The 22,624-nt window shown below is 38.1% G+C and overlaps 1 protein-coding gene and 1 pseudogene across 1 annotated transcript; both read right to left on the reverse strand.

Annotated features, from left to right (window-relative positions):
* Window positions 1-3,912: 3,912 nt before the first annotated feature.
* LOC125315015 (aspartyl protease family protein At5g10770-like) lies at window positions 3,913-6,324 on the reverse strand. Its single transcript, XM_048278770.1, has 3 exons — window positions 6,129-6,324; window positions 5,028-5,444; window positions 3,913-4,903 (listed from the first exon to the last, which is right to left on the reverse strand). The coding sequence occupies exons 1-3, from the start codon at window positions 6,307-6,309 to the stop codon at window positions 4,077-4,079; spliced, it is 1,425 nt and encodes a 474-aa protein (XP_048134727.1). The 5' UTR covers window positions 6,310-6,324; the 3' UTR covers window positions 3,913-4,076.
* An 8,247-nt stretch (window positions 6,325-14,571) lies between these two features.
* Window positions 14,572-16,789, reverse strand: LOC125315234 (annotated as a pseudogene).
* Between the last annotated feature and the right edge of the window lie 5,835 nt (window positions 16,790-22,624).

The following is a 22,624-nucleotide window of genomic DNA, read 5'->3' on the forward strand; positions in this document are numbered from 1 at the left end:
TTGAGGAAGATAAATGACCCACTTACAACGCATCATTTTTTTTTCTCCGTTGGGCCTTCGCAACCCTATCTGCAACCTAGTTTGTTCCTATGCTGGAAATGGGCCAGTGTGAGGCCCGAGAAGCGCAATACTATCTCCCGGGCTATGGCGATAAGTGCGTCAACTTCCCGGTTTAAGCGATCTATGCTCAGTACACTTACTAACTACTTCTGCCATACTCGACGCAACGCTAAGGTTTTGTTCCGTTTGGGGAGAGAGAAAAGCTAGGGTTTCTACAAGAGCAATTGCTTCTACCTGCTCGGTTGAATTTGCGTCCGCCAATTTAGCAAATCCATCCACCAATCGTCCGTAGGAGTCCACATACAAGCGATGGCTCCCTCCAAAGAATCGGATGCAAAACAAGCATCAATCTTTATCTTCAAGGTTCCCAGGTCGGGAGGTTTCCAGATTTGAGGTAAGCCTTCATTTCAGATCGTTTCATTTTTCCAAATTTTCCGTCCATCTTGCCGCGTTCTCATACATTGTTGTGGCTGCATTGACTAGGTGCTTCGAATCTCGGGCTTGCTAGCTAAAGATCGGATCATTTCGAGCTTTCTATATGGACCACTTGATTGTCGCTAAGAGTTCAAAGGCGGGTGAGGTTTCTCGATTTCCTTTGGTGTTGACCACCCTTTCATCAATTCAATTTCCCCCATCAGAGTTATCCAAGGGCAGAAAAGCAAGACCATGCTCTATTGTTTTCGCTTCCAGCTTGCATACTACATAGATGGGATCGGGTACCACTAATATCCTGGTGGCAATCAATTACTATACGAATTGGGTCAAAATGATTCATTCAATGCCTTACTACGCTCATGCAAACAGCCAAGCTGAGGCCATAAATAAGACTATTGTTACTCTAATTAAAAGGAATATCAAAGAAAATCCCAGAGAATGGGACTCACTCTTATCGATAGTACTTTGGCTTTACCGAGCTTAAAAAAAGAATTCAAATAATTCAAAAAAAAAATCGGATAATATCCAAACAGATTCCAAGATTATCTATAAGAGATAAGACAATTCAATCAACTTGATAAGCATGAGATAACTGTCAAGAGCAAAGATCATCCAAGACAAATAAGATATTATTCAATTCAGTTAATTATTGAAAGTCCGATATTATCTGATTAAACATAATCCTTATCCACAATAACCAGCCATTATTGGATAATCAAAGATAAGGTTACTCAACCAACCAAAGTCAGCATGACAAATTCGGCCAACAAAGAAAAAGGGCCGAAATTTGCAGAATTTTTTTACCATAAATTCTCATCTTTTCATCAATTAACTTTATTTGATCTAAAAAAGTTGAATAATCTGTTACTTTGAGAACAGATTTAGTTCCAATTAAGTTTCATCATTTCTCAAAATTATCACAAGATTCAATCAATCCATGAAAGATTTTCCGTTCTTTAACAAAAATATCCACAAACACAATTGTTTATCAAGGAACAAGCTACTTTTGATATGCCAAATTGTAAAGCTTTTCAATCAACTCCAGGTTGCGGCACAAGTGCGGCATACATGGCAATACAAACTAAGCAACATCTCAAAAGCTTCAACTTTGATAATCAATTGGGAGTTTGTTTGTTTGATTAAAAAAAGGCTTGAACGTCATCAATTTTTATTGCAAACCACATGCGTTCAAAAGTGTAAGAACATATATGCATACTTCCAATAAAGTAATCATTGATTTGGAACCAAAAATTAAGAAATTTATACCTTTTCCAAGCTAATTCCAGCATCTACGCAAGCTCCGATAATCGCCTCAAAACGGTACCTTTTGAGCTTGATTCGAGCTCTAAACGGTAAGGGACTCTAACACCAAGCAACACACAAGTTAGTGACCAAGTATTGATAAAAAAAAGCGGGCCGAATCAACCTCAATCAAGCCTTAACAGTAGCGCCAACACTGCTGGACAGCAAAGCTCCGACAGGATTGAGCTTGGATAAATGGCGCTGTGAGCTTGGAAGGATGGAAGCTACTCCGGCTTGAACGGCGGATGATGGAACTCCATGGCAGAGGAAGGACCGACGGTGGCTGAGCAGGGATCGACAGTGGCTGAGATGGCGGCTGAGCACAGTGGGGGTGATGGTGTCGCACGCAAGGAGGAAGCATAGCCAAGAATTATCTCGGTTAAGCTAGGATCGAGGAGGACTGTCTTGATCTCGAGGGAGACAATCAAACTCCTTTGCTCAGAATTTCCTCTTGAATGTACCGAAATTTCTGATAGTGTGTAAATGAGCCAACCCTAGAGCTAAGGTTGCTTATACAGACTTTAGCTCACTAATCCTAGTAGGAGTAGGATTAGTTATGGACCGTAGGATTAACTAACCTAGGTAGGATAGTATTAGATGTGAGCCGTTAGATCTCTAGAGTCCTAATTTATCAAAACTCTAATTAGGATAGGACTCCCAAACTAATAAAATTTTGAATTAACTTGAAATTTGAAGAGTCCCATCCTCCTAGAACCTCTAGCATATTCGGCCAAGTGAGACTTAACTGTAATGGTGGCCGAATTTCTCATGCCTCGTGGGTTTCTGGTGCATTCTTGGGTTCAATCGGGCCTTAATTGATTAAATAGTGTAACTTGAGATCCGACTGTCAAGTTTTGACAAATTGGATATTGTCAAAAAGCTCTCGATAAGCTCTATTCAACTATGTCGTCATGTTCGGACAAATATATAAAGATTAAAAACTAGGTTCTACACTTGAGAATCAAATGTCTCTGGCGTGCCGGAGATTCTATTCCTCGAGTTTTGGTGGCTGCTTGCCAAATCAATTCTACTCCATTCGGCTTTCACTCTATGTAAAGATGAAGATGAAAATAACATGTACCTAAATCACCGACCTAGGAGGCAAGTCTACGGAAGAGAATCGGGACACAGAGACGGAGATGGGGATGGAAGGCGTGACATCCCGTAATTAACTCACTGAGTTATTGTCCGCTATGATCCGTCCCATACGGAGCCTCAAGATTTTGTCTTTTGGTGCTCAGTTGGGAGAACTCCCGGGATGGGTTGGGGTGATCTTTGAGGAAGGTGCCCACCTGTAGTTAAAGGACAAAACCGAGAGATTTGGTATGAGACCGGTCAAAGTGAACTATACCTCAGTGAGTTAATCTAGGGATGCCATAGAAGGAACCACAATCACCCAACGGCAAGAGCATATGGAATACGAGAAGATCCACGTTGCGATTGAAGCCTTCTTTGGTTGGGCTGAGGAAGTAGAGAAACTTGTCGAGACGATGGACGGGCTTAAAATGCAAGGCAAGCTTTTCTTTGCAAACGTAAAAGGAGTACCACTGTAAGCAAATGGAGATTTCTTCTCACGTACTATGATAAACATTTATTTCATAAGCTTCAAAATTATTCGGAAGCACATAGGAAAGATCGTAATTCGTTCTCCAGTTGTTCATGTTTTCCTTCATCGCTGATTGAAAAAAATTCTTAAAAATATGGACATCACTCACATTTATGTTTAGTTAAATTTCCATACTAGTCATATGTTGAAATTAATTGATTTGAATTGATTAATCCACCCCTGATGCCCATGATCCCATATTGTACGCCCATAATGGGCATATAACCCACGGCGGTTACCGGAGATTATTGGAGAGCAGTTGTCTTTTATTTGAATAAGAGAAAAGAGGACCGTAAGTTAGTTCCTCAGAACGTCAGTTTCCACTTATTTTCCAAACACTCTCAAAAGGAATACTAACTCTCCTGAGACTCCCTCGCACTCGAACGGACGACAATTCTCGTAAGGCCACATTTCGGAGGCACTTAATCTGTCGAAAACAAGGTATATCCGTTACGTGATATACTTTTACGATCAATGGTATAAATTTGTAACTCACACATGTTGACGTCGAACGACACCAAAGAAGGGCGTAGTAAGAGAGAGCACTTCCATTATTCTCAAGTTGCAGTAGTTACTATTCAGAACGTTTAACTCACGATGACACATTCATTTCGGATACTCCTAAGTGTCATCGAGTATATCTATAAATAGCATTCGTTTTATTACATCCATCTTAGGAGCAGCCATTCGAACCGAAACCGAGCTTCCCTCCGGCAACGTCGTAGACAACATCAAACGTCTTCTGCTGCGTGTTACCATAGATGCCCAGATTACTATCAGCAGAATTCGCTGCAAAGGCTAGGCAAATTTGAGAGGCCTTGATAAAGTAAAACATTCCGCTAAAGTCCAAATGGACTTTGACTCCGCCGGCGAAAGAGAACGTTATGAGTGGGACCTCGACTATGCTCTCTTTGCTAAAGTCATAGCAAGTATCGAAAAGGCTAAACGCCGGTGCCGTCGTGTATTTCGCCATTGCTGTCCTAAATGCATCTCTCATGGCACTATAAGCTGTCGGAGGCAATCGGGTAATGACAGTTCCCGAGTCGATGATGGCGCCTCCACTTGAAAAAACCGTCGATGGTATCGACAGGGGAGTTCCTCCTACACTGATTCCTTCGATACTTATTCCGTAGAACTGCGCGCCTTGTGGGACCTTTGATAACGGGGTGAAGCTAACCGAGCTCGATGTTCCGCTGTCTTTGCCAAAAGTCAAGTATCCGGTGGAGCTAGAGGAGGAGGGCAAGCAGTAGGAGAAATACTTGCCATATTTGGCCGCGGTTTGATGTACGATGGAGATCTTGTCATCTGATAGTCCCATCAAACCTGCTGCTCTGCCGAAAAGGCCTTGGTTGTCCTGTCCGCAGCCGAATTCAAAATTGTTGATCACCTCCGTCGGCGTTAGAGTCAACTTCTCGGTTGCGAAGAAGCCAGCCGTAGTTGATTGGTCGCCGTATCGAATGGAATATAGGCATGTCGTTCCGGAACATCCCGAATAATGACCTAAAGATAGAGCACAACACATTGCTTTAATTAGTTCTAGTTATTCTTTTGATGGTTTTTCACTCTATGAAACTTTGAGTCCTCATCTATGCTTCAAGAACATTCTGGTAAGACATATTATTACCAAGTTGAGAGCAAGACGTCGAGGTGCACGAGATATTAGCATAGGACGACGATTGAGATGGGTTAAAGAGCGGTTCGGCCTGATTGTAGCATGATCCGGTGCATGGCTCACACTGGGTCCATGTAAGGCGACTGCCGGTGTCGAACTCGAGAGTGAGGTCCGTTTTCGGCGTGCCGAGGCCGATTGTCACCACGTAATTGCCAGTGCCGATGGTTACGCCGGACCTCGCCGGAAGTCTGGCCGCGGCCGAACCTTCTAGGCCGTCGCCGCTGTTGGAGGATTGGGACTGAATCCACTTGACCCTTGATTCATCTTGGAGCAGGAGTTTGGTGTGATTTAGAGGATTGGGGCCTTGAACAAGGTGAGAGCATGGGCCATACTTGTGAATTACTTCCAAGGTCGACTTTCGGCTGCTAGCTAAAAAAGCATGTAACGTGAGAGTAAGAGATCATGCGAAACCGCAAGATGATAACGCGTTGGTAAAAGAAAAGATCCTTCTACTTTTCCAGACAACTCTTAAATAATTGTAATGAAAGTTGACTGGGGACCAAGTCATCCACTAAATGTAGTAAAAGGCTTAGCTTTTTGAATATATGACAAAAACGTTTTCCTGTGTTTAGATCTTATTTGAAAAATGATTTTAATTTTATGAATTTATCTAAATAAAAAAAAGTTCAATTTTTGAATTTTTGTTTTTCTTTTCTTAATTTTTGCTTTTTCTTTTTCCTTGAGGGCGGCTGGCCACGGCGATTGCCAGCGACCGACCACATGCGAGGGACGAGCTCGTCCAAGGCCGACGTGCCGAGCCGAGCTGGACTGGAACTAAAAAAAGCACTGTGTTAAATAGGAAGAGTCCGTAGTCACTCGCAGTGCAAGGCATGACTTTCTAGGACTCAATGGAGAGCAGTACACTTTCCCTCTTTTCTTATGATTCATGTTCAATGATTATCATTGGCGCCGAATTTAACCAATCTCGTTCATGTTCAAGTTCATTCATGATCCAAAACATCACTTTCCCGTCGAACATAAGTACAACACACATCCATGCATAATCGATAAATCGAACAACGAACAATTCCGTGGGGGGAGAGAGAGAGAGACCTTTGCTGGTGGAAGGCGAGCAAGAAGGAGAAGGCATTAGAGAGCTAATTGATGCAGTAAGGCTTGCAATCTTCCCTTCCACTCCATAAGTATGGCCTTTGTGCATGAAGCAGATCATGAGGATCTGGAGAGAGAGAAAGAGGCGAGCCCCCTTGAACACGCAGAAATAGGAGCTCTCCATCAATATGAAAGAGAAAGAAATGAATTGCTTTGCCAAGTTGTTGCCGCTAATGCTCTCTCGTTCAGCCTTTTATAGAGGATTTTCGACCGGCAATAGGGCATCAGATTACAAAGCCATGCACGTCGTCCTTCTTAAGATTTATTACATCATTCCGTCAATTCGTTCATTTTTTTTTTTATTTTGTACTAATTAGTTATTGGAGGAACGAGCCGCCAGTTGGCATTGGCCGCCTTCCTCCGCTCAATTTCAATTTTGTTGACAAACACTATTGAGCATTTAGGCCGAGAAACCCCAACTTTAGCTACAGTCTCAACTCCACCCTAATTTTGTTTTTTCTCATAAAGATTTTCCAACTTTAGGTCCAGTCCTAATTCTACTCTCAACTTTTTTTTTTGTCTCATAAAAAACCTCAAAATTTAGGTCTAATCCCAATTTTACCCTATATTTTTGTCTCATAAAATACCCCGGCTTTAGGTCAACTTCCATTTCAACAGTAACCTTTTGTTTCATAAAAAATCACTAACTTTTGCTTGAGTCACAAATCTGCCCTCATAAACTCTTCATCCAAAATCTCCCTTAGTGACCCTACATGGCATTTCTTGGTTATTGCTATAGTTTTTCCCCAAATTTCAGATCCAACAAGACGTCTTTTGGAGATGAATTTCCCTATCAGTCCGAACAACGTCCTCTTGGATCTTAAATTTGGTAAAAACTAAAGCAATTAGGGTTGGTTTTGTTCAATTGCTCTTATAGAGTCGTCCTTCTATCTTGTTCTTGAATCTTCGATTTTGCGTTTGGTCTTGAATATCTCATGCTCGGGGGTTTTGTTGGTCCCTTTCAACCTTGTCAAGTAGCTTCTCGAGTAATGTTTCACTTACCCAAATATAATGACTTAATTTTGCAGAGTAGCAAATCTACACAAAAAGTACAAAAACCCACATTTTAAAAAAGTGCAACTTTTGCTTACTTAATTATTAGCAAATATATTCAAGTGCTTGCTAGGAAAAGTATTCTTTTGCACTAATTTCGTAATTGTCAGCAACTTTCTTTCTCACGATATTCAAATGATGTCGCAGCGAAATGAAAACTTTTAAGTGTTAACGAATGTTGGGCTACTGCAGAACAATGGGTGATTGCCCGGTAAACATTCTTGTATTGTCATAAGCAAATGATGACCAAGTTCACTGATGATTACGAGTTTACAACAATTCTAAACGTACATCGGCGTAATCTATGCTATTACCGTAATCCTAAACAAACTTGTGCAATGTGCTAAAGAAAATGAAAAATGAAGTCATTTGCAAAGGCGACCACGACCTTTTTTCTGACCACATCACCACCGTTCCGTTCCCATCTCAGTGAAAGATAAAGTAAAACAGAAATCACCCAATCAAAACCAAGAAAAAGCTCGACGCATTTTGATTTTCCGTTGTCTTCTCTATTTCCTCAATGAAATAGAGAAAAGAGGAGAAAATAGAGTGACAGAGTCTAAATTCAGGGCTCGGTCGAGCAGCAAACGAGAGTAGCCCGGGTCGTGCGACTAGAACACAATGGAGGCGGGGGTGAGCGGCGGCAGGCGGTGGTGGGCGGGTGGTGGCCGGGCCAACGGGGGCATGGAAAGCTGTAGCCCATGGGTCAAAAATAGGTAAAAATTAGATTGAACTAAAACCCACTAAAATATATATTTGAATATGCTTTATAATTTTAAACCCATTTTTTACCATTTTTTTAAATTTAGTAAATCTATATATGATTCAAGTGTATAAAAATGAGTTAAAAAGTAGATCAATGACTCATATCGATACTTCTATGGGCCATTTTGCACGCAAAGCACGAGCACTTGCAGGACATAAGACTGGCGTTTGCTTGGCGTTTCTTTGTGGGCCAAACGTGGACATATTGTTCACGTCAAGAGCATAAGGTTGTGGGACTCAAACACTTTAATCAATTTGTCCCGAGTCCCGACAGATATGACCAATCACATGCCGTCCCTACACTTTTGTCACCAGCCCATGCATCAGACCGACGTTCAGCCTCATATTTTCATCAGGACGATGATATAAGTCGAACGGAGTTTGTAAGTCGGTTGTCGCAAATGACTTTTATTCAGCAAAAAATGAATAAATGGAAAAACATTTTCAGAATAATGATCGGTCGAAATAATTTGGCAATGAAAAATAAGCAACTTCGTGAATGAAAATATTTGTACATAAATTATTATCGATAATGGAAACTTTTTTATTGACTAATTATTTTAACCAATCATTTTTAAAGAAAAGAATTTTCCAAATTAATCATTTTATGCAAAACCAACAGAGTTCTTGCTCAAAGGTTTCAAAATCAATCTTAATTTTGAGAATAGGCTCGATTAATGGAGAAAGCCCCATCGGCACCTAAAATCAATGACCCCTTCCAATTGTCTACATATGTAATTATATAGCCAGTAGTCGATTTTGTCAAGCATATTTAAGAGTGCAAGAATTAGGAATAAATTTCCCAACTTTGAGTATCGTATTAGCATTTTTATTGCGAGGTAAGTCAAGAAACTCAAAAGACTTAAACTTACAAGAGAAATCTTGGCCAAAAGAATTTTCTTTAATTGATCGGTCCCAAGCAACTTCACAGCCAAGCAATAAACAAAATTTTAGAAAATGGATTTTTCAATTTCATCTAAAAAAAATTTCTACTTTAGGTGCAGTCTCAATTCTATCATAAACATTTTCTTGTCCATCAAAAACTTCCAACTTTAGGTTCAATCGCAATTGTACTCCAATTTTTTTTTAGCATAAAAAATCCTCGAATTTAGGTCTAGTAACAATACTACCCTAAACTTTATTTTTTTCTCATAAAAGAAATCTTAACTTTATGTCTAGTTTTTATTTTACTCTAATTTTCTTGTTTCATAAAAGATCATTAATTTTTACTTGAGTCTTAAATCTGCCTCAATCAACCCTCCTTTTAAAATTGTCCTAAGTGATTTTGCACTCAATCTTCGATCTCTCATGCTTGAGAATGCTCCATCTTTCGCAATCAGAAAGCTTGAGCTCGGGACATTTGAATAGCTCATGTTTGAGAGTTTTCCATTTCTCGATTGTCAACGAAAAATTTTGGATGGAGGGTTAGTGAACAGATTCGTGACTCAAGTAAAATATGTGGTTTTTATGAGACTGAAAATAAATTTATGGTAAAATTAAGATTGGACAGTAAAATTGGGACAAGACCTAAAGTTATGAGTTTTTCTAAGATAAAAAAGTTTACGTTAGAATTGAGACATGAGTTAAAGTTGAAGGTTTTTTATAGGACAAAAAAAGTTTAGGTAAAATCTAAACTAGACATAAAATTTGATGTTTTTCATGAGACAAAAATGTATAATCGGGACAAGAGCTAAAGTTAAAGTTTCTTTAGAGTATTTGGCCCTCTTACTGTGGGTTGACTATTCTGACCAATAATATTAGCATCAATAAATGGAGAGATATTATAAGCATTGCCACTCACTTTGCTTGGAATTGTAGAGGTTGACTGGACGATCCTAGCTTTGACAAGGCATTATTCACAGGACTGATGATCATTGGTTTGATCATATCTAACATGTGATTCACATTATAGTTAACTACGTCATTATGTTGTTCTTCAAGCAATATTTTCATGGTTGACACCATATTGGAATTTGGAGCAACATTCCTTAACTGCTTTCCAATATGATGCCTTGGAAGATCAACTTCTTCGTGTTAATTTCCTTATGCTGCTCTCTCGGCTGCTAAAGATTTGGAATGTCCCCTTGGTTGCCACAACTTTTTTTTCCAATCACTTAAGTGCTATATCATTTTTCAATTGATGAGTTAAGTGCTATATCATTTTTCAATTGATGAGTTGAGTGTCATAACTTTCTAAAGGCATTCACCACAAGTCATGGCACTTAAGTGGACATTTTTTTCGAAGTTACGGTATTCAAGTGAGTGTCGTACAAAAGTTATGGCACTTGCAGTGTCCTATTCCCATTCTTGATGATTGATTATGGTTTTATAATGCATTAACACCAATATATGTAGTATTAAGATAGTATAACTATTATAACTACTAATTATGAACACTATAAACTAAAATCTTAATGAGATTCTAGAAAATCAATACAACAAGAACAAATCAAGAACTATCCTACTAAGTTAATGCTTACTATGCAATCTTTTAAAGCGCTCCATATCATTCTTCTTGGTTTCTTCCCTATAAATTCTTCCCTTGTCCCTTGTGATGCGAGTCTCCAATCCTTGCTCCTACCATTTGCACTTGAAGGTCTTCGTTCAACAAAACTAAATCATCTTACCTCAAGTTTATTTTGTGCATATCTTGGTGGTTAATTAACCACTCGATGTTCTGCCCCAAAGGCATTGTAGGGATATATTACTGTCCCAATGACTTTTCTCTCATAAGTTCAAGTGGCACAAAAAATCATGCTGATAAAAGGGCGGAAGGACACCCAAAGTGTTAATATTTGTGTGTAGTGCTCACTTTGGTGCAAACATTTTTCGCCGGCTCATTTAAGTGCTAAATCGGAGAAAAAAATGATCACTTAAGTACCAATGGCAAGAATTTTGGCAAATTAAATATGTGTTAGTTATTTTAAAATTTTTAACATTTTTTGGTCGATTTAATTTTTTAACATTATGTGGTCACTTAAGTGCTAAATCAAGCTAGTGGACTTTTAACCTTAAAAATAAGTTTTTGAAAAAAATTAAAATTAAACATAAAACTAAGCTAAAAAATCATAAAAAAAAAAAGAGAAGTTGAGCTGTGAGGGCTTGCATAGCCCTCGCCACCGCTGCCCACCATCGTCGGCAATGGCTGGAGAGGATGGGGAATGGCGGAGCGAGGTCACCAAGCCTCGGTGACCCCTGCCAAGGCCTCATAGACCACGGTGAGGCCAACTTCACCTAGTGACAGCTCAACGAGGACGGCTTTATCATGGGTCTATGCGGCCTTGGCCAACCCTCGCTATGGTTCTATGAGGCCTCAACCAACCATGGCTAGGCCTCGTTGTGGCTATATATTGGCACCAAAGTGCCTGTACAAAAATATTGACACTTGAGGTGTTCTTCCGCCACATTATAAGTAACCTTAGCCAATTAACAATTTTTTTTTAATTTTTTTCAATAATACTAATATTAATTATTCTTCTAAAAGTAGCAATTATTTTCCATAATACCAACAATAATCTACGACGCATTAAAGTTACTAATCAATATACAAAATCAGCAACCTCAATTTGACTAATTGACAATACCAACTAATTTTAACCACTAATAAAGTTTTTTATCTCGCCTTGTTTTTAAACGTACTACATTTGTTTATACTTTCAAAATTACAAACGACTGTGATAATAAACCAATATTTCTTTTTGTGGCTTACCGGCGGGAAGCTTGTAGTATTTATACGAAACTACCAAACTAAATTGACTCGTTTACCAACATTGATCATCTTAAAAGAACAGCTAATTGTAGTCACCAACATTTTATCTTTTTTTGTTTCATAAATTGCGAACGTTTATATTCTTCCCAAAGTTCCCAATGATTTTATATCTCTGGACGTTTTCCTGTGTCTTAATAGCATGTTGAAGTTAGTAAGTTCTATACGCATTACTGACCTTAATCTAACTAATTTACCATCATTTGTCACAACAAGCAACTAAATAACTTCCATTTATCCTGCTTGGTTTTGAAGGTACCAATATGTGTTTATACTTCCAAAATTACCAATTGTTTTAATATTAACCAACCTTCATTTTTGCGATCGACCAATTTATTGAAATTATTACATTTGAAATTATTCTTATTTTGACTAATACATCAACATTTGTTACATTTTGTTTGGTCGATACATTTGTCACATTAAGGTACCAACTAATGTTAGTTACTCACAACTTTGTGTCTCACATGCTTTGAAATGTACCGCCAGTTATTGATAATTCATAAACAACTACTTTAATGATCAAGCTGAATTTGTTTTGTGGCTTACCAATGTATTTGTTAATTCGACTGAATTACTAACATTTCTCATATTAAGTTATCGATTGATTTTCGTCACTAACCACATTTCTTTTATATTGATTGGTTTTGAAAAGTACCGACATTTATTTATACTTTTACTAATACCAAATATCTAAATAGTCTGTTGATATTTATTTTTGTGTCTTTCGGATACGTTGAAGTTACTAAATGTTATTCGAAACTGTTAACCGTAATTTGGTTGATTTATCAACATATCCGACATTAAATCACTAATTAGATTTAGCTTGTTACCAATTTTTTTTTTTATTTTTCTTCATTTTGAAAAGGAAACCCATTGTTATTTATAATTCAGATATTACAAACCAACATTAGTTTGATTTATTTCCCAACATTTGTCACTTTATTATCCTAAATCGTTTTTGTACCGTATTAAATTGTTAGTTGTTTGGTTTTAAATTGTACCAACATTGAGTTACACTTCAAACATTGGCAACTATCAAATAATATACTATCAGACCATTTTCTAATTAGTAACTTTTATAGGAAATTATCAACTTAATCTGACTAGCTTACTAACAATCGTCAACATTGTTATCAACTATCTCTAGTCAGTTACCAATTTTTTTTTTATTTTTATGATGTTTGGTTTTAAGCAGTACCAATATATAATATTTCTGATACTACTAACTATTTCTCTAAATGGTTAATATGACGAAAAGCTCCAAACTAGTATATTTATGACAAATTTACCCTAAACTATTTTTTTTATCACAAAAAACCCAAACCGGTACATTTGTAACAAATTTACCCCAAACTGGAACACATGTGACAATTTTACCCGTTGTTAGTTTTCCTTAAATTTAAGCTTCAAATTGCTAAATTGGATAGCACGTAGTGGTTCACCATTTTCGGGTTTTATCCTTTGTCACAAGTGTATAAATTTTAGATTTTTCGTGGTATTAATCCAATTTAATAGAGGGTAACTTTGTCACGGGTGTATCAATTTGGAGTTTTTCGTGGTCAAAAAGTTTAGTTTATGGTAAATTTATTACATATGTGCCAGTTTAGGATTTTTTGTTGTCAAAAAAATAGTTTGGGATAAATTTATCACGGGTGTACCAGTTTAAGGTTTTTCATAGTTAAAAAAGTAGTTTGGGATAAATTTATTATTGGTGTACCAGTTTGAGATTTTTCATGGTATTAACCCTTTTCTAAAACAATTTGTCAATATTTGTTATGATTATCATCTTATGGCTATTGAGAATGAATCAATTCGGATAGTTAGGTTTATCAATTGTATTGAAGTTACTACTTTCTACTCGAGTTACAAACCACAATTTGATTGATTTACCAACATTCCTCTCATTTAATTATCAGCTAATTTTAGTCACTTACCAAATTTTATTTTGGTGGTTTTTGAAAAGCTATGAATCGAATTTGATTGCACACTTTTTGGTGTGGAGATTTGTATTATATTTATAGTATTCAATGAGCGGGAAAGTTAAAATTGAAAATATATTACAAAGGGTAAGAATCTAAAATATCAGCATAGATAGTGGAAGAGTGGCTATATCAATGGAATTGACACAGATTATGAAAGATTGCTTGGAGATTTGCTCCATCGGTTTTGACCAATTCAAACACATATTTGTAGTTAAAATCTTACCGACTATTTTCATAATCTATTGGCATTTTTTTCGTGACGTGTTCATTACTAACTATAATTCGATATTACTAATCTGAATTTGACCGTTTTGCCAACATTTTTGTGTGGCTTATCATTGTTTCACGGTAATTGTTAAAGTTGCCACCACTGTGAGACCCTCTGATTACAATCCAACATTGACAATTCACAGGCCACGAGCGACGGTGGGCAAGCGACACACTGTGGGGACGGAGGCCATTTTAGGATGAAGTATAGGTTTGGGTCCGAGTCTTTGTATTTTTGTGGTAAATTCCACGAGGAAGTAGGGACATTTGGGTCATTTTACGACGTCTCTATGATTTTAGAGGCTCGTAATCTTTTCTTAAGTTGGTCATATTTTCCTCCGTCTTTGATTAGCAGAAATTCTTAGAAATATGGACATCTCCGACATTTATGTTTAGTTAATTTATATATTAGTGGTATCCCTGATTTGTAATAGTTAAGATTCATAACATTTGATCAAGATTGGCCAACTTTTTTTTATGATGACATATTAAATACGCGATTCTCCTAATTGTCATCAAGCGTATCTTATAAACAACTTTAATTTTTAACCTATGCATCTCGGGAACAGCCATTCGAACCAAACCCTCGCTTTCCTCAAGCAACATCGTACACGGCTTCAAACGTTTTCTGTTGTGCATTACCATAAATGACCAGATCACTATCGGCGCCATTCGTTGCAAACGCTAGGCAAACTTGCGAGGCCTTCACGACGTAAAATATCCCGCTAGGGTCCAAATCGAGGTCGACTCCCCCGGCGAAAGAGAACGTTATCGATGGGATCGCGACCGTGCTCTCTTTGCTGAAGTCATAGCAAGTATCGAAAAGGGAAACCGTTGGCGCCCTCGTATAATTCGCCATTGCTTTCCCGAATGCGGTTCTCAAGGCTCTATAAACCGTCGGAGGCAATCGGGTAATGACAGCTTCCGAGTCAATGATGGTACCTCCATTTGAAAAAACCATAGATGGTATGGATAGAGGATTCCCTTCTACACTGATTCCTACTATACTTATTCCATAGAATTGCGAGCTTTGTTGGACCGTCGATAATGGTGTGAAGCTAACTAAGCTCGGCGCTCCACCCTCCTTGCCGAAAGTCAAGTATCCCGTGGAGCTAGTGGAAGAGGGCAAGCAGTAGGAGAAATACTTGCCATATTTGTCCGCGGTTTGTTCCACAATGGAGATATTATCGTCCGACAGTCCGATCAACCCTGCGTCTCTGGCGAAGAGGCCTTGGTTGTTCTCACCGCAGCCAAATTCGAAATTGTCAATCACCTCCTTCGGCGATATTGTCAACTTCTCGGTTGCAAAGAAGCCAATCGAAGACGAATTGTTGCCATAGTGGATTGAATATAGACATGTCGACCTGCTACATCGCGAACTACCTAGAGATCGAAGAGCACAACACCTTGCTTTGATTAGTTCTAGTCAATCTTGTGCTAGTTTTCAATTTTTAGAATCGGAGATTCCTCATCAATGTTTGAAGAACATTCTAATAAGACATCATAAATTTTTAAGCATCTCAAATGTGGTTGATTTTTACCGATCGAGCCAAGCCGAGAGCATGATGGCGAGGTGCACGAGATATTAGCATAGGATGACGAGTGCGACGGGTTAAAGATCGGGTCGGGCTGAGTGTAGCAAGATCCCACACGGCTTGCACTGGGTCCACGTGACGGGGCTGCCAGTGTCGAAAATGAGAGTGAGGTCCTTTCTTGGTGTGGTGTCCTCCGGCCGACCCTTGATTCATCTTGGAGCAAGATTTTTGTGTGATTTAGAGGACGGGGGCCTTGCACAAGCCGAGAGCATGGGCCATGCTTGTGAATTACCTCCAAGGTTGACTTCCCGTTGCCGACTAAAAGCATATCATATGAGAGTAAGAGATTAGGTGAAATATTAAGTTGGTATTCCGCTAGTTAAAAAAAATAAATTAGAATCTTCCATTTTCCATTCAACAAAGACTTTGTTTTGGTTTGGTCAACCTCTTAAACATGTATTCCCACTTTCTCCTTTCATTTGTTTTAATTATTTCGTCATTTTCTATCAACATTATTCAATTAGAATTATGACCACCATCATTGTATGACGAAGTCCTCTCAATGAAATGCAATTTCAACTATTCGGCGCGAGCAAATGCAAAAGAGACGGATCACCTACCATATGTCTTCTTCTAATCACCCTCTCACCTCTTAATTTCCCTCATTAATAGTTTAAAGCGAAGCCAACTTGGCCAAGTTGGATCGGAACCAAACAAAAGTATCTCGTGTGAAAAAGAGAAGGAATCCATGGCAACTCACGGGTGCAAGGCATGACTTCCAATGACCAAGCGGGGAGAGAGAGAGAGAGACCCACCTTTGGTACTTGAAGGTGAGCAAGAAGGAGAAGGATTACAAAGGGTTGCTAAAAAACTAAAGACTCTTTCTGTCTTTGCTTCTTAATCTAAAAAACTTGCGAAAAAGAGTAGTAACGTTGGCCCAAGCTCATAAAGAAATTAAGACATAGTCAACAGTAACAAAGACTACGATGAACCCACATAGAGATATAGATTGAAGTAAATCCCTGGATTTTGAGAGAGAGAGAGAGAGAGACCTTTGGTAGTGGAAGGTGAGCAAGAAGGAGAAGGCAAGAGAGAGCTAAGCGACACGGTGTAGCTTGCAATCTTCCCTTTTGCTCCATAAGTATAACCATCGTGCATGAAGCGGATCATGAGGACATGGAGAGAGAGTAAGAGGAGGGCCCCGCTAGACACACGGAAAAATGAGCCCTCCATCAATCCGAAAGAGAAAGGCAGAAAAAAATAAAAATTGAATTGCTTCTCCAAAGTTTTGCCAATTATGCTCTCTCGTTCAGCCTTTTACATAGGACTTTTCCACCGGCGATCGCACATAAGATTAGAAAGCCATACATGTCATCCCAGTTAAGATTAATCGCTTTTCGGATCTATTCGGTTATGCTATATGTAGTTCTAACGAGTTCTTGGCGAAATGAGTCCCCATTAGGAATTAGTCGCCTTCCTCCACTAAAACTTTAGTTTTGTTGATAGATTACAATTATCGACCACGAGAGCCGGTCATACATCCGGAGATAAACAAGTTTTTCTCCGACCCATTAGGAATTAGACATCGTGCGAACTTAGTCACTAATACAATGTGGGTGATTGTCCCTTTAGGAGATTTGCCTACCGAAGGATTTTGTATTTGGAGGTTTTCCTTTAGGAGATTCAATCAAGAGAAGTTCGCTTCCAGAGCTACCTAAATTTTAAATCCATGTGCAATGCAGCTACATTACTTGACTCTTTGGAAAGGGCATCCACGTTATTCCTCGTGTGTAAATCAACCTTGTTGTGACTCGCTGGAAAGGGTGCCCATGCAACTCGCCCGAGTCGAGTTCCTTTCGGTAGGGGATAATGCTGAAGAACTAATAATGATTAAGACTATTGTTTTGCAGGAAATGAGTGATTTGGAAAATATTTTCCTGATAATGATGGTATGAATCGATTGAAATAATTAGTTAACGAAAGCAAAATATCATTACCGACAAAAAATTGATTTTAAACATTTGCGTAGACGATACAAATGTTTGTCCTTCATTCATTTTTGTAAGAGAAATATGGGATTATTTTTTGGAAAATGCTTTCTAAATCACTCTATCTTCCCCAAAACAAACGGAGCCTAAGACTACACGGAGGTTACACTATTGATTAATTTTATTTTTTCTTGGATTTGTTATTATCTCATTAAGATTTTAGTTGATAATTTTTTGTTCTCAATAGTATCCGATTAGGAAACCAGCTTTACCGATTTCTATAGTTGACTTTCGGTTATGAATTGATACGGAGATTATTGAGTTGTTGCCTAGCTTTGGCGTTCCTTCTCCTTTATTATGTCTTTTGTTGGACTTCCTTTCCTTTCTTGCTATCCCATTTTTTTTCAATTCAAATTAGTGGCAAGTTTCACATGTTTGAAGACGTCATAAGTCATATTTGTTTAAACATGTCTGACAAAAAACTATCTTTGTAGAAATTAGGAACATAGTTTTTTTTTTTTTTGTCAAAATTTGGAACATAGTTGACATGTCGTTGACGTTAGGTGCCGGTGGAAACGGTCTGAAGCTCATGTCAAGTAAAATAATTTCATATAGGAAATAATCGGACACAAATTCCACATGACGGAGGTGAAAAAGAAAAATATCAAGTGGAAACGGTCCGAAGCTCATGTCGGGGAAAAGTCTACTGCGACATGCGAATAATCACATGGGGTAATCTTTTTAAAAGAAGAGGTAACGACACAAATGATTCTTGATTTTGGTTTAATATGCAGTGTAATCCCTAAACTTTAAATTTATTTAATATAATTTTTGAACTTTGATCTAATGTACAATGTGATTTCTGAACTTTTAATTAATTTAAAGTGATCCATGAACTTTTGGTACATGTTCAATTTAGTCCCCGAGCTGTATAATAATATCCAATGTTGTCCTTCTATTAATTTAAGTTTAGGGACAATATTGAACACTTTCATACAATTTAGGGGACTAAATTGAACATGTAGCAAAAGTCTACGGACTACATTGAACAAATTAAAAATCCAAGGACTGCATAACACATTGAACTAAAGTTCAAAGACCACATTGAATAAATTTAAAGTTCACGGACCAATTGGACAATGAGTCAAAGTTCAGGGGCTATTTGTCTCCGTTATCCTTAAAAAAGTACTTTGTGCGGTGATGATTTGGGGATGATTGTTGACTAATGTATCACTTGATTTTCTCCCTAGATCAAACTCCATGCCAAACTTTGTAGTATCATAAGCTCTGCTAGTCATACAACTTATGTCCTTGTCGAGATCATAAGCCGGCAAGACAAATAATACACGGTTCAAATGATTGAACTAATGAAAGTGGGTTTTTGCATTTTTACGTGCCAAGTCGTGAAATTTGCGTGATGGGTACTTGCTAGTAGATTGATTGAATTTGTTAAAAATACATCTTGAGTTTGAGCCCGAGGCGAAATTTGAATTTCAAAAATAAATATATCTTGATTGCGAAATTAAAGATAAGAGAAAGGAACATACGATATTCTTTTGGCTTTTAGAGTTGATCAAGAAAATCAAAGAAATTCTAATATGGAAGTGGGTTGACCAAACTTGAATTTTGCATTGGATAAGATTTGTTTTGAATATTGCAGAAATCTATCCTTAGTGGAATCGGTCTGATATTTTTCTAATCCTAATTGGAGAAAGTTTCGTATTTTAGATCCAACCCTTGCCCATAAATTTAAAGCGGATCTTCTCTATAAAGTGTATCGAAGTGAAGCTTCTACTAGTGAATTACATCTCTAGTATTTGAAGCCAATTAAACCTTGTGAGTAAGATTTGTGTATTTCACTTGAGTTATTGGATGTGTATTTCACTTGTGAGTTATTGGATGTAATTGGGACTATGAAGCACTAGAATTGTTTGAGTGACTCAAGTATAGTTGTAATATCTATTGTATCGCTTGATCATGTTACTGCTCTCCTCGTGAACTTAGGCCTATATGACCGAACTACGTAAATTTGGTATCCACTTTATTTACTTATTCCATTCATTTTTGTTGTTTGATCGCTTGCGTCCTCACAACAATTGGTATCAAACCTATTCTTTACTTGACTTAAAGCGAATCGATTGCAACAGAAGAATGCAAAGTGAAAAATGACATATTTGATGGGAAGGATTTTAGTTTTCGGAAGATGCAAATTGAGGGTTATCTATTTCAAATGAAACCTCACTTAGCCTTATTTGAGGAGAATCCAAAAACGATGAAGCAACTAATTGACAATTTGTTACATGCACGAGCAATGGGTGTTTTTCAACAGACGTTAGCTTGTAATGTCGCATTTAATATCATGAAAGAGAAGACCATTGCGAGTTTGATGAAAGCCTTGTAAGATATGTACAAGAAGCCCTCTTCTATCAACAAGGTCTATTTGATGCGGCATCTGTTTTATTTGAAGATGAGCGAATGTGCATCGGTTGCTAATCATATCAATGAATTCTATGTGATCGTTAGTCAATTGAGTTCAGTTGAAATTAATAACGAAGATGAGATATGTGCTTTGATTCTATTATTATCATTGCTTGATAGTTGGAATACTACTGCTATTATTGTTAGTAATTCCTCCGGGTTAACAAGTTTGACATTTGATGGGATCCAAAATTTAATTCTGAGTGAGGACATATGTAGAAGAGAATCTGGCGAATCTGTATCTATTGATTTAGTAGGTGAAAATAGAGGAAGAACTATTGCTGGTATTAACGTAACTAATATAAACATGAACAGACATAGTCAGTCTAAGACTAGTGGTACTATTTTTCAAACTATGGCAAGAGGGGGCATCTTAGAAGGAATTGTCTTAAGTAGAATAATGAGAATGGTAAGGGAATTAAAGTTGAGTCTACTAATGATGTTGTAGCTATAATTGACATTAATTCATATAATGCTGATTTTGTCTTGTCGATCACTAAGGATTCACCGTTTGGCAGATGGGTTATGAATTCCGATTGTTCGTTTAATGCTACACCAAACAAGAACTGGTTTACTACTTATCGGTGCATGAATAGTAGTAAGTGTAGTTGGGAACAATGTTGAATACAATGTTGTAGGTGTTGGCAAAGTTAAAATCAGAATTCAAGATGGTATTTTAAGGACATTAAATGGAGTTAGATATATTCTAGAGTTGAAGAAAAATCTAATTTTCTTAAGTGCTCTAGATTTAGCTAGGTGTCAGTATTCTTCAGAGCATAATGTTTTGAAAATTATTCAAGGTGCTTCAGTGATAGTGTAAGAAGTCAAGCATAATGGCATGTATGAGCTTCAAGGTGAGATAGTGACAGATTTCACATCGGGGACGTCGGATGCATATGTTTGAAAGTATGAACTGTGGCACATGCGTTTGTGGAACATTAACGAGATAAGCCTGAAGGCTTTAAGTGAAAGAAATTTATTGTGTGGTTATATTGCTGAATAACTAAACATCAAGGCCAAGGAGGCAAATCAAAAGGAGGACCAAACTATTGCGTAGTAACTTATATAAGAGAAAAAGTCATTTGGGGTAGTCAACGGGATAAGAGGGTTGCAATTAATTAGCTAGGTCTACGAAAAAGTCTCGAGGGTTCAATGGATATCTCCATTTGATGTCACGTCTCGAACCCTACGAGCACGACAACATCCCTTACGGTCACGCTTATGTACAGTTCTCCAGGATCCAATGGCCAACGAAATTTGAACTAAACATGAATGATAGGCACACACGGAAGCGAAAACCAAACTCTATGCAAAATAAATAACAACACGATAACTTGGGACGGTAAAAGAAAACTTATATACATATTCACATATCTATTACAAAGTCAAACCCAAAGCTTCAGAGGCCACTATACAAGCTTATGACCACATACAATAAAAATGATCTAGTGGTCGAAGCCTAACTCCTCCTCTAGATAGGTACCCTCAAAAGTCAAAAGGACGACTAACCTAAGCCCCATCTTCACTATCCTCGGACAACGTCCCTAAAGCTTCCTCATCGTCGGTCACCGATGGCGTCTCCACATCAAATGGCTCCACTACCTCTATGTCCTCCTTGGGCTCCAAAATCCTCGGTTCTAACTTCAAGTCTTCATGGCCTGTATTAGGGCTTGTCACCATGCCATTAGGAGGGGCAGCCTGAGTGGGATCCTATTCCCCAACTCCATCATAGGGAATGTCGAAATCCTTCAATAGTCTTACCAGCATATCCTCATGTCCGTATGTCCATGCTAGGTATGTATGGCACTTTCAAAAATTCTCTCATACATCTAACCAGATATTCGTGGTATGCCTATAATACACTTTGTCTTCCCCCACAGGATACTCCGTAATTACAGTATCCATGTCCCGGGGAATCCCAAATCTCTATAGTGGCTCATTCATTGTCGAGGTGGAGGGTCTGAAAAAGGGTAACCCACGAGGACGTGAGAATAAATCTTAGTAAGAAAGCCTCTAATCCTAAACTAGGGTGATAGTGCCTCCGGACCCATCCTAGGTGAGCGGTTCTCAACAAATTCTCACTTAGCCAATAAAACACACAAAATAATTCAAGAAATAGACATAATTCTTTCTTCTAACTCATTACACCTTTAATAAGGTCACGTTACTTAAAAGCCCCCGTTTAACGCATCATCGTACAATATATATGGACAGACCCGCATAATAACGCCTTAGGCCATTTTATAGTCCGGACCCGTGTAATAACGCCTCAGGTTAACATCCCGCGTTTAACGTCTCGGGATGAAGATAAAACTCCGTGTAATAACGCTTCGGGGTAAAATATGGTCTTATAAACACAAACCCCACATAATAACGTTCGGGGTAAAACTTTCACACTCATGCTCCATTTTTCCTCATAAAGTCCATATACAAAAAATAATCACTTGAACAACCCATCGGTGCCACATGATCACATAAAACCACCCGATCAACCAATCTAGACCATATGATTACGCTAAACTTCCTGAATAGCAGATCGGAACCACACGATCTCAGTATACTCCCCAATCGCTCAATCGAGACCACCCAATCTTTCTAATTA

This window comes from Rhodamnia argentea, chromosome 5, assembly GCF_020921035.1.
Source record: "Rhodamnia argentea isolate NSW1041297 chromosome 5, ASM2092103v1, whole genome shotgun sequence".
Classification (NCBI taxonomy): domain Eukaryota; kingdom Viridiplantae; phylum Streptophyta; class Magnoliopsida; order Myrtales; family Myrtaceae; genus Rhodamnia; species Rhodamnia argentea.